At 39.5% G+C, this 16906-nt stretch overlaps 1 protein-coding gene and 1 long non-coding RNA gene across 2 annotated transcripts in view; both read right to left on the bottom strand.

The window, feature by feature from the left end:
• The window catches only part of LOC119490573, an 839978-nt gene that overhangs the window by 464435 nt on the left and 358637 nt on the right, over positions 1-16906 (bottom strand). The window lies entirely within an intron of this gene.
• Positions 1510-15876, bottom strand: smc1a (structural maintenance of chromosomes 1A). Its single transcript, XM_037774021.1, has 26 exons — positions 15487-15876; positions 12668-12856; positions 12030-12142; positions 11421-11624; positions 10878-11116; positions 10521-10779; positions 9981-10121; positions 9813-9895; positions 9603-9702; positions 9016-9123; positions 8699-8884; positions 8015-8194; positions 7706-7852; positions 7369-7506; positions 7147-7263; positions 6948-7054; positions 6700-6841; positions 6117-6262; positions 5876-6029; positions 5673-5780; positions 4552-4708; positions 4249-4403; positions 3955-4106; positions 3805-3874; positions 3543-3653; positions 1510-2402 (listed from the first exon to the last, which is right to left on the bottom strand). The coding sequence occupies exons 1-26, from the start codon at positions 15593-15595 to the stop codon at positions 2322-2324; spliced, it is 3696 nt and encodes a 1231-aa protein (XP_037629949.1). The 5' UTR covers positions 15596-15876; the 3' UTR covers positions 1510-2321.

Consider the following 16906-nt stretch of genomic DNA (forward strand, 5'->3'; position numbering starts at 1 on the left):
AGGAAACGTTTTTAAAATTTTGGACATAGAGGTAAATTTAATCTCTTAAATAATTATCCAAAGATTTAGCTGTATTAAAGTATTTGTTCAATTTAAAGCCATGTTGTAGTCAAGCAGTGCGTGTGATTTTTTTCCAAGTCACTTTAAGTCACTCTGCTGCTACAGGCTGTGTTTAATATACATGAATATGTCAAACCTTTGAGTAGGGACACTTAGTTTGACCCATACAGATAATGTATCTTCAGCATACCTGGAGTATGGTGGATTTAGCTTTACAGCTCACCAGGGCTTACAACAAATTGTCTTCATAATTGCATGGGCATAATTTATTGCACTTCTTACATGTTTTGTGCCTCAATGCAAAACAGTGACGGGCCCTACAGAGGACTTTCTTTTTTCTACATTATCTTCTGATCAGCCTGTGTTTTGCTGTCATACATACACGATGTTACACTATTTTGGAGATAGTTTGAGTTAACTTTATAGCTCAACCTCGAGTCTCTTTCACTTATGTCATTATGGTTGATGTCACTTTGGTTGTTTTCACCGCAGCAAAAGAAATAAATCATCCAAACTTTCATTTCTGTGTTAGTTTTCTTTCTACAAACAAACCAAAGCCAGACATCTGACTAGGGCTGGCACAATAACCACAATATTGACAAGCCAAACGCGGGGGATGGCAAGCAACTGCCACAACTGCTATGTTCACATCTTTCCTTTTTTGAATTCTTTGCAATGCGAGTGCCGTTTCTGGCCCATTTTTTTCTGGTCGTCGAGAGTTGAAAAATGTTCCACAAAGACCAACCATCACATCCTACATGTGGGCTACAAGTGCTGGACAACGACAACAACAGTGGAGGAGAAATTAATACACAGACCAGCGGGTCCGTCCTCTCTCCCTACGTGCTTCAGCCTTCCCTTCATCCAGAGCAAGTACTCTACCTTGTACCGACGTTTTGATATTCTGTATCATAGCAACCAGAACCGCCCTTCTTTATTCTGCATTTAACAATAAACAAGTATTTTATTTTTTTTATTTAAAAAGCAACAATATACCTAATTATAGCCTAACAATAAGGCTCATTTATATAGCGCTAAAATCAGGATCAATTAAGTAATTTGCAAAAGAAAAGTTGCAATAATACCGCATATCAAGCAGGGGAAATTCTTTCACCACAACAGCCCTACATCTGACAACACAAGGTTGTTAATGGAGAAGGAATGAACCCTCTCACACAACAGGTGAGTTTGCTGCGTTAAATAATAATCAGAAATGCCCTGAACGGAGCCGTGACGTTTTGGCCGCTGCCCCGCAGCAGAAGTTACAGTATGAAAACTGAGACCCTCTATAAATAGTCTTGCCTAGCAAAGCACCGACTCCCCGTCATGGAGTGGAAACTAATGCAGCAAGATAGGTTCAAATAAAGGGAAGGAAAAACAGATGCATAAATCGGTCAAAAGCAGCACCTGTTGCATGTTTGCATTAAAAAAAAGTAAACAAAAAGGAGCTTAAATAATTCAAATTTTATTTATTGAAGCAAATCAATCAATAAAACAGACCTGACAGAATAGTCTCCTTTCCATTTTCCTAAAGCTGATTCAGAATATCACTCAAGGAATATAATATAAAGAGACGTCAGCATATTTCCTTTTGACATAATTTTCTGTTTTGACAAAGCTGCATGATCTCATTATAGCACTGCCAGGTGCAGCTCACTAGGGGTTTTCTTTAGCTATCACACACGGGAATGTATCCACCATACTGCAACAACAGTTTCCTGATTAAGCTTTAAAAAACAATGTAGCACATGGAAATGCAAATACATGTACTTTGAGTACACACAACAGATGACAGGCAAAGTATTTGAAGCACACCATTAAAAAGAGAGATCAGTAAACGGTATAAAAGCTCTGAGAACAAAGACTTGCTTCAGGTAAAGTCGACACATTTTACCACGCGATACAAACTCTACAGCCGGTTAAAAAGGTTTGATTCCCTCTCATTTTCACTGGATTATAATTCATTTTATGGAATATTATAACCACTCTTGTATGGCCAAATTGAGAAAGGGCGGGGCTTTTATAAATGTACATACATCCTGGTTGTCGCCGTCTATAAAGAACAACCCTCCACAACTCAAAAACAAACCTCACTAATTCACTACTCTAGCATATCCAAAAAGATACATAAAAAACAATAGGAAATAACATGTGGGACCTAATGAATACAAGATCTGTGACTACAGTATACGTTAGCAACCCAGAGTGAGAAGCAAATGAATGTCTAACTTGACAGAATGCCGGTGTTGGGAGTGCTCGTCCTATTCATTCGGATTTGGGTTGGCATCAGGATACTGGGAGAGGTCGAAGGTAAGCACTTTACTGATGACACAATCTCCTTGCTGTGGATGGAAGAGAAAGAAAAGCAGTTAATACTTAAATCATATGTACTGTGACGGCCCCTTTGTTTGGATCCTCTGTTTTCTACCTGCAGGGATGCAGACATGTGGAGTGTAATCAGCGGCACCTGGGCCCGGCATGCTTAACAGCCTGAGCATGCAGCAGTCTGCTGCTGGCAGATCTCCTCTCACCACACATCACTGTGCTCTGGCTTTTGGTTGCTTTTCCTTGTTTTTACAGCACAACAACCATGCAGCACATTTCCACGCATCCACTCCCTACACTACTGACTTTACAGATTCCTCCAATACATTAATTTGATTTATTTTAACGTACTTTTGGTGAATAAATCACTTTATTTGTTAAGATTATCTGTGACAGTACAGCAGACGTTTCCAATGTGCATTTTGCAACAACAGCTCAAGACGCTTTTTTTATTTTAGCAGGTTTCTGCTAGATTCTGGACAGGATCAGGCATATGTTTTAATGATGCCATGTTTGAAACTACACGTACCAGATATTACTATATGACAGATATGACTATTATTCCAAATATATAATACACATTTTCTGCAGTATTTACCAAAATTAATTTTAAGACTTTTTAATACCACATAGAATGCAGTTTAATACCTTTCTCAAGGTCATACAGGTCAAAACCATTAAAAAAATAGTAGGGACAATAAGGCCTATTATTTATTAACTACATTCATTTATTAAAAATGTTCAACATTTTTTGTTATTACTTCCCAGCTGTATATAACAATTTCTAGTTATATAATCAATCAATTAACTTGACTTGGATCCAAAGAAGTCCACAATTGATGGATGGATTAACCAATTAGAAATAATTTATTTATATTTGTTAATTTAAGTTTTTGCTAAATTGACACTAAATTGACCTGCATGCACAATCCACTGTAGCAACAATCTCACTTGTGATTATAGATCATCATCTCTCAACAGCCCGCAACCACATAAAAAAAATATTATACCGAATGTAACTGTCTACAGCAGACAAGAAAAAAACATTCAAGATCTTTGTAAATAAACTTTCCACAACCAGCAGATCTAAGCTTAATGGCTGTGCTTTATTTTGCATTTTGAGCTGTATTTTGTTTAGACAATATTGAGAAACCCACCTCTGGATAAACACCGATGAGTGAGTCTGCCTTGGTGTAGAATTCCTCTTTCAGGGAAATGACGATGGCCTGGAAGTTCAGCACCGACTGGTCTTTGATATAATTGGCCACCTTGAGGGTACAGAGGGAGATTATGACTTGTAGTTTGTATTTAATGTGATGAGTGGCATTAATATATATATATATATATATATATATAAAAAAAATAAACCAACACTGATGAAAGGCTCAAGTCACTGAAACAAAATATAATTTTACAGACCTTGCCGATGTTAGTGTTGTCCAGAGCAGCGTCAATCTCATCCAGGACAAAGAAGGGGGCGGGTTTGTAGCTGGAGACAAGCAGGAGAGACATTAACAATATTCCAACAGTGCAATGCAAATAAATCAAACATTTATTAAGACTCTGTACCTGTGAATAGCAAACAGCAGAGCCAGGGCAGCAACAGTCTTCTCTCCTCCAGACAGGTTGTCCATGGGTCGGAACCTCTTTCCTGGAGCCACACAGTTATAGTTGATGCCATCTAGATACGGCTCCTCAGGGTTTTCTGGGCCCAGGAAAGCCTGCAGAAGAGGGACACACTCATTGTAAAACATACCAAATAAAAAGTACATGATCTGTGTTTTACTGTCATAGCATAAACCACATTTTGTACAAAGACATTGAATTTATGTAGGTCATTGTAAAAACTACATTGAGTCATACCTGGGCACTGCTGTTGCGTGAGAGGGCCTTGTAGATCTCATCAATGTTGGTGGCCACTGACTCAAAGCACTGATTGAAACGATCATACCTTTCCTTCTTGATCTGCTCAAAGGCTTGCTTGGCCTTCTTGGCTCTCTTACGAGCAGCCTCAAACTCTGAAGGAAAGACAAAAAACAAAACCGTGAGACCCCACAAAGGGATAACCTTAGCAAGAGCTCTATAAAAGGTACTGTAGCCTGCATCACTTCCTTTCTCTCTCTCTCATTTAATCCCATCCTCTCTAACATCATCTTTCCATCTCACCGTCACTGGTCTCTTGGAACTTGTCCCTGACACTCTCGAGCTTCTCCATGGCCTTCATGTTGGGCGCACTGATCCTCTGCAGGATACTCTGCTGCTCGTTCAGACGCTGCTGCAGTGTGTTCGTCTCCGCCTTGATCTCTTCCTCTGACAATGCATCCTGCAGAACGTCAAACAGGACTAAATAAGTACACCTTAAACTATAGATGTCACACCTCTTTACATTTCCTCTTTTGTGTATTGTTAAGCACTGTTTAACTGTGTAGAGAAAAGTGCTATATTATTATTATTATTACCGTCACCTAGAAAACCAAATAACACAAATCCAGAGAGCTGACGTCACATTTAAATAAAATGAGGTGAGAAGGTCCAGTTGGACTGTTTCTTTCCTGAATCCTTTGAACTCTGCCATAAAGACGGTCCGCCAGTGCCTATATTGGTATTTTTGCTTATTGTGATGTCATTTCTTAGAGTATCTTCAAATTCTTCATATCCCTAAAATCTGTACAGCATAAGCTAAAAGGGTGTGACAGTCAATAAACCATAATAATTGATAAAACTGTTGAAATTGTGTCATAAATAAAAAAAAAAAAAAAAAAAATGTTTGTTCATAAAATGTTACTAAATAAACATACAAAACATATTGATCCAAAAGATTTCTAAATGTAGAAACATGAACAAAATATTTCTTAACACTTGATAAATTAATTAGAACTAGGCAAATTTTTTAGTTTTTGAGATATACTCATTTTAATGAGCAGAACAAATGCAAAGGCGTTTTGATAGTTGTTGCGTTCCGCACGTAACGTAACGACGTCATAACAAGCGTACATTTTTCCGTGATGACGGGAAAGACAGCTACCTTGGCTTTCTGCTGCGAAAAGAATGAATGTTCTGGCTATTATGGTTTTTATTTTACATCGCTTTAAACTTGATTATGTAAACAGCAATCTTCCGCTGGGAAATTTTGCGCCACCGTGCATTGTCACTACGTTTTGTACCGTACGTAACGTGATGACGGAAAGACAGATGCCTTGGCTTTCCACTGCAAAAAGAGTGAATGCTCTAGCTATTACTGTTTTATTTCACATCAACGTTTTGTAACTAAATCTAAACTTTACTACCTTAAGGTCTTCAGTCAGGTTGCTGTAGTCGATCTCTATGAGAGCCTCTTTAGCGAGAACAGTGCTGGACGTCCTCTGGCTGCTGGTCTCCTCTGGCTGGGAGCTCCCCTGGATCATCGAAACAAAAACAAAAGGATCTCATTTTCTGTTTCACTCTCAATAGTAAAAAAGGTTAGCACCTGTATGAGTGTGTTTGTGAGTACCTCTCCCTGGCTGATATCATCCATAGTTCCAGAACGAAGAGGCAGCCTGATGTCCTGCATTTTGCAGGCTTGCAGCAGGTTGTGACGGTCGCTGCGCTTCTGCTCCAGTTTGGTCTCAATGGCTGTGACCTCCTTCTGGAGCTGAGTCAACTCCCTGGAAGATACAAAAACAACATTTTTGTAGCACAACAGGTAATATTTATATCATATGACGTGAAAAATATAGTTTGCAGCCACTGACTTGTTGGCTCCACCCAGTTTCTTGCGGATCTCCTCCATGTCATGGTTCTTATCATTGACTTCAGATTTCTTGGTGAGGTGCTGGTTCTTCAGGTCCTGCAGTTGGGCCATCGTCTCATCAATGATCTTCATGTGTCTGTGCTCCTCCTGCAGAAAGATGACAAAAAGACAGTGTGTCAGTGTGCTGACTTGACTATGACTTGCCCCAAAACTGCATGTGATTATCATAAAGTGGGCATGTCTGTAAAGGGGAGACTCGTGGGTACCCATAGAACCCATTTTCATTAACATATCATGAGGTCAGAGGTCAAGGGATCCTTTTGAAAATGGCCATGCCAGTTTTTCCTCGCCAAAATTTAGCGCAAGTTTGGAGCGTTATTTATTTATTCCTGACATGGTTGGTACCAATGGATTCCTTAGGTTTTCCAATTTCATATGATGCCAGTATCTTCTCTCCAGCTTTAAAACTGAGCCTGCTGCAACCTCAAAGTCGCAAGTTGCATTAAAACCAATTTGCGTTATCTTGTTAACTTTGACAGCCCTTATTATAAGTAAAGTTTTCTTCCTTCTCTTTCTGTTTTTACCTTCTTTAGTCGCTCTATTTCAGCCTCGTCCTTCTTGACGGTCTGCTCCCACATCATGACTTTCTCCTGGTCCTCCTTCAGCTGATTCTTTTCATAGTCTACCTGGATACCCAGACGGGTCTTCTGGGTCTCAAACTCAAGACTGAAGCGAAAGGTTGCGTTTCAGGTTAGACAACATAGGAAACAGGACAGCTTAACTAACAATGTGGAAAGAACTGACACTTGAACTGACTCAATACTAAACTCACCGCTTCTTTGCGATCTCATTCTGCCTCTTCACCTTCTCCTCCTCGAACTCTCTGATGTTCCTCACTCCAATCTCCTTACAGAACTCAATAAACACCTCATCCTCCACCTGGAAAACAAAAACATTTATATTGACGTTACTGGAATGTCACATATTCATAGACGGGCTTGTAAATGGACCTCACTGTGTGTCAGTCTCACCAGGTTCATGCGGTCTCGCAGGTCGGTGATCTCCTTCTCACGGGAGTTGATGATCCTCTTGATGTCGTTGATGCGAGGACCAAAGTTTGCCAATTCACTCTCGAGCTTAGACTTCTCCTGCATGACACAAATGAAGCAAGTTTTAATACAACAGTCACTATAGCAACAGTTATTATAGCAATAACAGGAAGAGGAAAATACTGAGGTGTGACCAGGCTGTACCTGCATGTTGAGGGAGAGGTGACGGGTTTTTGTCTGTTCCAGATCACTCTGGGAGTACTTGAGTCTCATCTGCAGACCGTGGGCCTGAGACTGCACCTGACGCAGCTCGGCCTCCTTCCTCTTGGCCTTCATTTGCTCCTACAAAGAAAAACATTAAGCGTTGTGATTTTACTTCCAATTCACAATCCATCAAACTCCAGTCAACAATTCACATTTTGAAGTTATCCAGGGGATTTCAACTGCAGTCCAACAAACACTTTGACTCAAAAAACCTTTCAAGATATCCTGATAACTAACTAACAGACAGACAGAGAAGACCAGTAATGATCAAAGTTACCTTGAGCTCTTCAGTGAGTTTTTCTTTCTTCTCCTTGAGCTTGTCCACCGCCTTCTCATCCCAGCGCCTGGCCTTGGCCTTCAGGTCGCTGGCTCCTCCAGAGATGACTCCAGACTTCTGGAACAGAGTACCGTCCAGGGCTACCGTCTGGACACGGGGGACAAGTGGAGGTTAGGAACAAGAATAGACTAAATTCACATCTACCAAATCATTAGGTGGATATGCTAGCTTTTCAATCCTTCCATCTTCATGACACATATATGTTGATAATATATGTAAAAGTTAGTGTTCCTAAATTAAGTAAAATACCTTGTGTCTGTACGGCCCTCCGAAAGCGATCCTTCGTGCATCCTCTACGTTCTCGCAGACCAGGGCGTTGCCACAAGCATACTGGAGGGCTTTCTTGATGTGGGGGGGCTCATAGCGAATCACATCAATCACCAGTTTGGCTCCTCGCAGCTCTCTCAGTTTCTCATCTGTTGGTTTCACCTTTGATAAGACAAGAGAAAAGCACATTTAAAATTCCCATCAAGTCTTTTTTTGAGGGCCATTTCCAGTAGGAAATTGGAGTCTGAGTTTAAGCAAGAAATGAATAACCTGATATAGCCATCTGTAAAAGTGTAGCTTGTAAACTATGCACACAAATTAATGATATTTCAATTAGTAGCTTTGAAATGAACAAAAGGCTACAAATTAGGTGGATGTTCATAAGCACTGTCAGAGTGGTAAAAGATGCTTTATGGTCAATTAAATCTTGCTGTGTTTTTTTTCATTTGACAACAGTAGGATTTTCAGTTGGGATTTGTCTAGAGCTGTAACGGTCTGTGTATTCGTACCAAACTGTCAAGGTACAGCAGTCACACTATGTAGATAGATGCGTGTAATGTGGAACCAAAATTCACAAGCGCGAGTTACAACCGGACACTTTTAGCTGTAGGGCGTTAGCAACATATGCAAAATGTAGAGCTACCATCTGTACTTTCTAGTATTCACCTCAAGGTAGTCGAGAGGCAGGAAGGTCTCAGGCTCTCCTCTCTGCTCCTTGATGTACTGAATACAATCTCTGCCAGTCTTCTCTGAGTCAACAATGATGGCGTCCATGTTCTTGCCCAACACTTTGGTCACAGCAATCTGATACTTCTTCTGAGTGGGCTGGCACAGGTCGATTAGACGACCATACTGCAGAGAGAAAGCTTATTTTTACCAATCTGAATATATTCAACGCTTAAATAAATGAAGTAGAGAAGCACAAAACTGTAGACTTGCATGCATGAGATCAGTAGATAATGAATACTGCCACTTTGCCTTACCACAGAGCCAGGGTAGAGTCTTTTGATACTCTCCATGATCTCAGCCTTGCGCTGCTGGCGACTGTTCTCCTGCCTGTCGATTCTGGCGTCTCCCAGTTGCTCCATTACCTACAGCAAAATCCAATAATAATGGGATCCATTATAGACTTGTTCACAGCTGACATTTTCATTTGTCAAACACAGGAATAACTAATAACATTATCAACAGGAGTGTCGGTGCCAGGCCCCGGGATTGTGCATGCTGGCGCACTGGCTTGGATTACTGGCACGCCTAGCCGTCATTTATGTTTTATTGGTCACACTTGTGCTTTTCCCTGTGGAAATGTCTGCAGTGAGAAACATCTATTGATTCACAGGGAGAAATTTAGTTTTCTCCTGCTCACTTCCAGGGCACAGGTTAGTTACACAGAAGATGCAGCTTGAAGTATTGCTTCAAAACACTGTTACAGGGCATGCAGTCATGAACTCAAGTTCTTCCAGACATTGATCTCTAACAACTACAGCACACTGAAATCATTGACGGTAAGCTAAGATGACAACATTTGAAGTAATTCGCTGTTCTTTCCCTGCGTGGAGGTATTAAGCACCTGGTTGAGCTCCGTGTTGATCTCATCGATTCTCCTCTTGGCCATCTCCACCTCCTCCGTCAGCTCCTCCTCCATGCGCTTCTGCTCATCCAGCGACTGCCTGAGAGGTAACAGGACAAAAGCGTGAATATGAAAAAAACCTTGGAAATCAATAAGCCCAACATATACAGTATCACTGGTCGAACACTACAAAAAATGAGAACAACATACCTGCTGGTGGTAATGTAATCCTCTAATTTCTCAATACGTTTCTGGTTTTCCTCAATTTCACGGATCTTTTGTTTGATTTTGGCCTGGAGAGAAGCAGCAAAGTATATGGTATATTTAAAAATCCATCTAGTCTGGCACAGTCAAAGCTGCCATCATTATCTTATTTACCTCCGTCTCCACTTTCTTCCTCTCCTCCAAGTCGAGGCGGTCCTGGTCGGCCTTCTGGTCGCGGTTGAACTTCTCCAGCTCCTGTGCCAGGGTGGCAGCACGTTTACTGGCCTCCTCCTTCAGACGATGGTACTGCTTGACCTGGGGGAGAGAGAAACAGTGGGTCGTATAAAGCCATCTATATTTTAAGATCAATCTGATTTAATAACATCATCACAAAAATTGGAGTTTCACACCGAAAACCTGTGATTTGTATGTTTTAGCTTTCAAATGATACCATAATCTTAATGTGAAACCAAACCACGAAATTAATTTTGAGAAGCCAAGAGTGCCTGTGCAAAAAATACATAGTTGTATTGAACACTATACAGTCAGTTAGGATGTTAGTCAGATATTTTTACTTTAATCTTAATACAGTATAAATGACTCCCTGAAGAATTAGTACCAGTGTACCAGTACTTCAGTTGTATCTACTAAATAAAATCCAGTAAATAATAAATGACTTATTCTTAATATATTATGAATCGAGGGGCCTCAGACCTGGTTTTCCTCCAGGGTGAGGTCCTGGCCCTGGCTCTGTGCCTCCTCCTCCATGCGCTCCTCAAAGTCTTGCTTGGCGAGCTCCACCGCCTTCATCTCTTTATCCAGCTCATCCATGTCCCCCTTGCGTTTCTTGTACATCTTCTGGGCATTTTGCAGTGACTTGCGCGCCGCCTCGAGCTTCTTGATCTTGTGTGAGGTGTTCTCTTTGGCCTTGATGTACATCGGCCTCTTTTGGTTCAGCTCAGAGTCTTTCTCTCTGTGGGCAGAGTCGAGTGATTAACCAACAGCCCTGGGTTTTAAAAGGCTTTAGTTATACAGTAGGTCATCTGAGAAGTACATGTCATTGTCACTTACTTGATTTCTTTCTCAATGGTCTGCTGCTCCCTCATCAGTCTGCCCAGCTCTTTCTTCTTGTCCTTCAGCTCCTCCTCCACGTGGTCCATCTTTTTACGATCCTTATCGATCTCCTTGTTCCGCTGGGCCAGCTCTTTGTTCAGCTTCTCAATCTCAGTCTCGTTGTGGTACAACTTGAAAAGCTGCAGCTGGACACTAGCCCTGGCCACTTCGTCTTTCAGACGTTGGTAACGCTCAGCCTGGTGGAATGATGGGAAGACAGACAGACAGTGTGATATGCTATATTATAGGTGTTTTGCAACACTGAGTTTAAAACCTCCTTGTCAAGAGTGTCATGGCGAAAATAGGCAGCAATAACATAAGACAAACAACACTAACTATGCAGCAAATCAACATGGGTAATTAAATTGTAAAGCTAATCAGAAGCATATCTTAGCAACTAACCCTAACTGCGAGTCAAGGGGCAAAAGTTACATGAAGCATTTCATTTCCAATCCAAGCAGGACACAATCACATGGAAGTAAATGTAACTTGAGTACATACCTCCTCTTTCTCTTGCTTGGCTTCTTTTCGCTCAGCAGCAATATTCTTCTTACGATGGTAATTAAACTGTGTGTCCTCCTCTGCTTTCACCATTTCCTTCTTCCTGCGGTCGTACTCCTGGGCCAGCTCTCCAGAACGGGAGATTTCCTCAAACAGAGCTGTGCGCTCCTTTGGGTTCTTCATGGCAATAGACTCCACAGCCCCCTGGAGAGAGAATAAACAGGGAACAACGGTTAATAATAGCAAATGACAAAACCATGTTACCAGATCATTTTTAACACAAGACATTTTTATTTTGGGTCTCTCCTCTAATTGGCCGTGTCACATTCAAAGCTGTGATACCCAGCGAAGGTGCATGTATGGCATAAAAGAAAACAAAGCTAACCCGCTACCAGGGTTGTTTATCAATTACTTTTAATCATCAGTGATCCAATATCATTTGTGCAATCTTCATCTTACATATGCAAATGCAATAAGCAACTTTAATTGATTCTTAACCGTACTGAAATCACTGTAACAATTGTCTGATCTCAAACCTGTGGCTTAGTACAGAAGAATTATGAAATTGTAAAATTATCTTGGAAAAGATTTTTAGGTTATCAGTCTCACCTGGAAGACCAGGAAGTTCCTAGCCTTGATCAGAATGCCTAGTTTTTCCAGCTCTTCGCTGTATTCAGGCAGGCCCACCACCTTGCTGTTGATGCGGTACTCAGATGAGGAACCTGATGCATGCAAACACCACACACACATTAAAGGGGATAAAACATCAGAAACATTAGCTTGTCATAGCAAATACAAGACGGCTGCTTTCATTAAAGTTGTCCAATGAAAGACAATTGACAATCTTACAATAAACATATACAGTATATACATAATATAATGTGTTGCCTAACTAGCTTTGATAATGTAATGACAAAAATAAAGTTCTGCAAAGCAAAGTGTGACATCTCAGACTGAATAATTGAACATGAGGTGCTTTTATATGCAAAGAGTAAAGGCAGGATTTTAAGGCAATGCTTCAAAATGTTAAAACTCATGGTTGTGCGGCTGTGCCCGGATATATAGGCGTATAGAAGCACTGATGCAACAATACACTATTTATTTTAATGATGCACAGTTCATGCCTTCTAATTTCAGGCAAAAGTTACAGAAGAAAGTTATTAGACCGGCGTTTTTCATTTCACACATATAAGCATTAATGAAAGTGAAGCATTCATTCTAACATGAGTGTCAATAGCGGCTCATACCAATGATGGCCCTTGTGAAGGAGCGTTCCTCTCCGTTATCCTCCTTGTACACCATGCTGACAAAAGCTCTGTTGGCAGCTGGCTTCCCTACAGGTGCTCCATGGATCAGATCCTTCAGAGTCTTCACACGCAGGTTGCTGGTCTTCTCTGCCAACACGAAGCTGATGGCATCCATAAGGTTGGACTTACCTAAAACAACAGCAAGCAGATTTTTAATAATAACCTATACAAACCTGTTTCAAGCTTTGTTTATTCTTTAGAAAACAGCATTTTATCAACTCAAGGCCACCTTAACCCCTGCAAGAGATGATTACACTAGCCTGTAACCACAACATTGCATGCATTTACTGTACTTTTGGAATGAGCTGTGTGCAAAAAGCACCAAAGTCGAGGGGGAGTGCAACAGAAAGTGCTTGTTTCTTCCTCTTGGAATGTGCAAAATGATGTTAAAAATCAAGGATTGAGAGTCACGCTGGACATAACCTATATGTGTATCACAAAGATGAGAAACTATAACTTTGCAAAAAAAGAAAATGTGATAATATTAAACATTTACACAGAGGAAAAACAAAGATTGATCACGTACACAACAAATGAATTGTTGTGCACACATGCAGCATTGTTCATGTTGATAAATCGGAGATTATAACACCAAAAAAACACTGAAATAAACAAAAACAAAGTGCAGAATGGTAACGTTAGCTGGTAGGATAATTGGTACGACATGTAGTCAAACTGTTACCAAATAATTTAACACAAGTAAAATTATATTTTGGGTCTCTGCTCTAATTGGCTGAGTCACATTCAAAGCTGTGATACCCAGTGAAGCTGCATGTATGTATGGAAGTAATGGAAAATGACATTGTATGTAATGATGTCTCTTTATGCAACAGTGGAAAGTTACTGTCTGTGTGCTCTTCCCTCATGTAGTGGGAAAGTACTGAGTGTTTACTTTTACTGGGACACTGTCTTTGCAAAACAACTCCTTTTCTCACAGTCCCTGTTGTAGATTTCTATATATATCACATTGTAATAATCTCCTGCAGTGCACTCTTCTGCAGACTTTGTGTGACTCTTTATAACCAGTGCCTCTTCTTGCAAGAATAAAATACAACAAAGACATTTCATCTGTTTGAGATCCTTATTTCAACGTTCATTAGGACTCATCTTGGAATATTGACAGAATTTCCATTAGAATGGCATAAAAGAAAACAAAGCTAACCCACTACCAGGGTTGTTTATCAATTACTTTTAATCATCAGTTTTCCAATATTATATGTGCAATCTTCATCTTAGAATAGAAAAGAAAGCTTTAATGTCATTGTATTAAATACAACTAGATTCACAGTTGCCACTTCTGGTCAGTGCTTTAAAAACAAATACTTGACAAGACTAAACGAGGCAGATAAAACATATAACAGGTAAAACACACAGTTAACATAAAATAAATAAAATAGGTAAAGTAGATGCAACATCAGCAAACAGAGTGAATCACAGGAGAAGTAAAAGGTATACAACAATTATAAAAACAATAATAGAGATATAAAAGATACAGAGTGAATGGGTGAACATAGTGTGTACAGTCCTTCAATAAATAAATGTAGTATGTGCAATAAATACATGTAATATGTACAGTGCAGTCTATAAAGTGGTATATAGTATGTATAGTGTAAAGTAAGTGTAAAGTGTGCCAGTGGTCAGAGTCCAAGATGGTTGCAGATATAGTGCACGTTTAAAAGGTAGATATAGTGCACGTTTAAAGGTAGATATAGTGCACGTTTAAAGGTAGATATAGTGCACGTTTAAAGGTAGATATAGTGCACGTTTAAAGGTAGATATAATGCACGTTTAAAGGTAGATATAATGCACGTTTAAAGGTAGATATAGTGCACGTTTAAAGGTAGATATAGTGCATGTTTAAAGGTAGATATAGTGCACGTTTAAAGGTAGATATAGTGCATGTTTAAAGGTAGATATAGTGCATGTTTAAAGGTAGATATAGTGCACGTTTAAAGGTAGATATAGTGCACGTTTAAAGGTAGATATAGTGCATGTTTAAAGGTAGATATAGTGCACGTTTAAAGGTAGATATAGTGCACGTTTAAAGGTAGATATAGTGCACGTTTAAAGGTAGATATAATGCATGTTTAAAGGTAGATATAGTGCATGTTTAAAGGTAGATATAGTGCATGTTTAAAGGTAGATAGTGCATGTTTAAAGGTAGATATAGTGCATGTTTAAAGGTAGATATAGTGCATGTTTAAAGGTAGATATAGTGCATGTTTAAAAGGTAGATATAGTGCACGTTTAAAGGTAGATATAGTGCATGTTTAAAGGTAGATATAGTGCACGTTTAAAAGGTAGATATAGTGCACGTTAAAAGGTAGATATAGTGCATGTTTAAAGGTAGATATAGTGCACGTTTAAAGGTAGATATAGTGCACGTTTAAAGGTAGATATAGTGCACGTTTAAAGGTAGATATAGTGCACGTTTAAAGGTAGATATAGTGCACGTTTAAAGGTAGATATAGTGCACGTTTAAAGGTAGATATAATGCACGTTTAAAGGTAGATATAGTGCACGTTTAAAAGGTAGATATAATGCATGTTTAAAGGTAGATATAGTGCACGTTTAAAGGTAGATATAGTGCAACTTCAATTGCTTCTTAACCGTAGTGAAATCTTGCTGTCCAGCCAGTCAGACATGCCTGAACCAGAGATGAACCAGAGGTTGTGCTCTCTAAAGACAGCAGCGCGTCGCTGCACTGTGTTTACCGTTAGCCGGTGCTAGCTTAGCATTAGTTAACAATCATAACATACCAGATCCGTTGGGTCCGATGATCGCAGTGAACTTGTGGAAAGGTCCAATGATCTGTCTGCCTTTATACGACTTGAAGTTCTCGATCTCTATGAGCTTTAAATAACCCATCTTCGTGATATTAGTGTCGCTGTTCTGCAGTGAATGTGAGCTAGTACGATGCTAGCTGGCTAATGCTAACAAACTAATGTTTACCCGAGCAAAGCGACCTCAAAGACGATACGTGAAGTGAATGAACCTCTCTGTTCTGTGTTGTTCTGTTAGGCCCTGTGCATGTGTCACATTATGACGTGCATGTTTAGTTTAATCGTCTAACTAGCTTCATAATCTTCGTCGCGGCGGTGACAACAATGCGCCATTTTACAATCCGACAGGAAGAAGACTCGAGCGCGCGAGACACGAAATCTCGCAAGATATCGCGAGATTTACCGGAGTTTTGTTCTCACTGTAGTGATGGGAATTCTGGCTCTTTCTTAGTGAGCCAGATCATTTGGCTCAGCTCACCAAGAAGATAGATAGATAGATAGATAGATAGATAGTAACTTTATTGATCCCGAGGGAAATTCAAGTTTCCAGCATCACAGTTCCATAGTGCAAAAACATGTTATTAAAAAGGCAGTAAAAAAAGTTAGCAGTGCAAAGTACAAAAAAATATACCAGATATAAAAATACAAGGAGATGAAGAAAACTGTTAAAACTGAATATAGTGCAGGGTAACAACTGAGATACACGACTATTAAAAAAGTGAATACAGTGCAGAGCCGGTTCTTTCGGGCTCCCAAACGGCTCTTCGTTTTACCACTTCTTCTTCTTTTGACCTATGATTAGTATGTGTTCACATATAAAACTGAACTAAACTTGGTATGCTGTTCATGTATTTAATTTGGGATGTAAATAAATCTGGGATAGTTTATATATTATATTATATTATCATTCTATGATATATGAGTTATTAGAGGAGAAGTGAGAAAGGGGTAGGGAAATATAAGTTTTACTTCTACCTACCTTTTCGGACACTATTACTCTTGTTTTGTTTGTTTTTATTTTGTATCTGTTTTATATATTTTATGTTCGAAATAAAGTCTTTCATTCATTCATTCATTCATATATTAAACATGCACTATCTGCAACCATCTTGGACTCTAACCACTAGCGCATTTTACACTTACTTTACACTATACATCCTATATACCGCTTTATAGACTGCACACATGTACATATTACATTTATTTATTGCACATACTACATTTATTTATTGACGGACTGTACACACCATGTTTACCCATTCACTCTGTATCTTTTATATCTCTATTATTGTTTTTATAATTTTTGTATACCTTTTACCTCTCCTGTGTTTCACTCTGTTTGCTGATGTTGCTGCTTTGACACCTGAATTCCCCTCTGGGGATTAATAAAGGTTCA

The sequence above is a fragment of the Sebastes umbrosus genome, chromosome 6 (assembly GCF_015220745.1).
Source record: "Sebastes umbrosus isolate fSebUmb1 chromosome 6, fSebUmb1.pri, whole genome shotgun sequence".
Classification (NCBI taxonomy): domain Eukaryota; kingdom Metazoa; phylum Chordata; class Actinopteri; order Perciformes; family Sebastidae; genus Sebastes; species Sebastes umbrosus.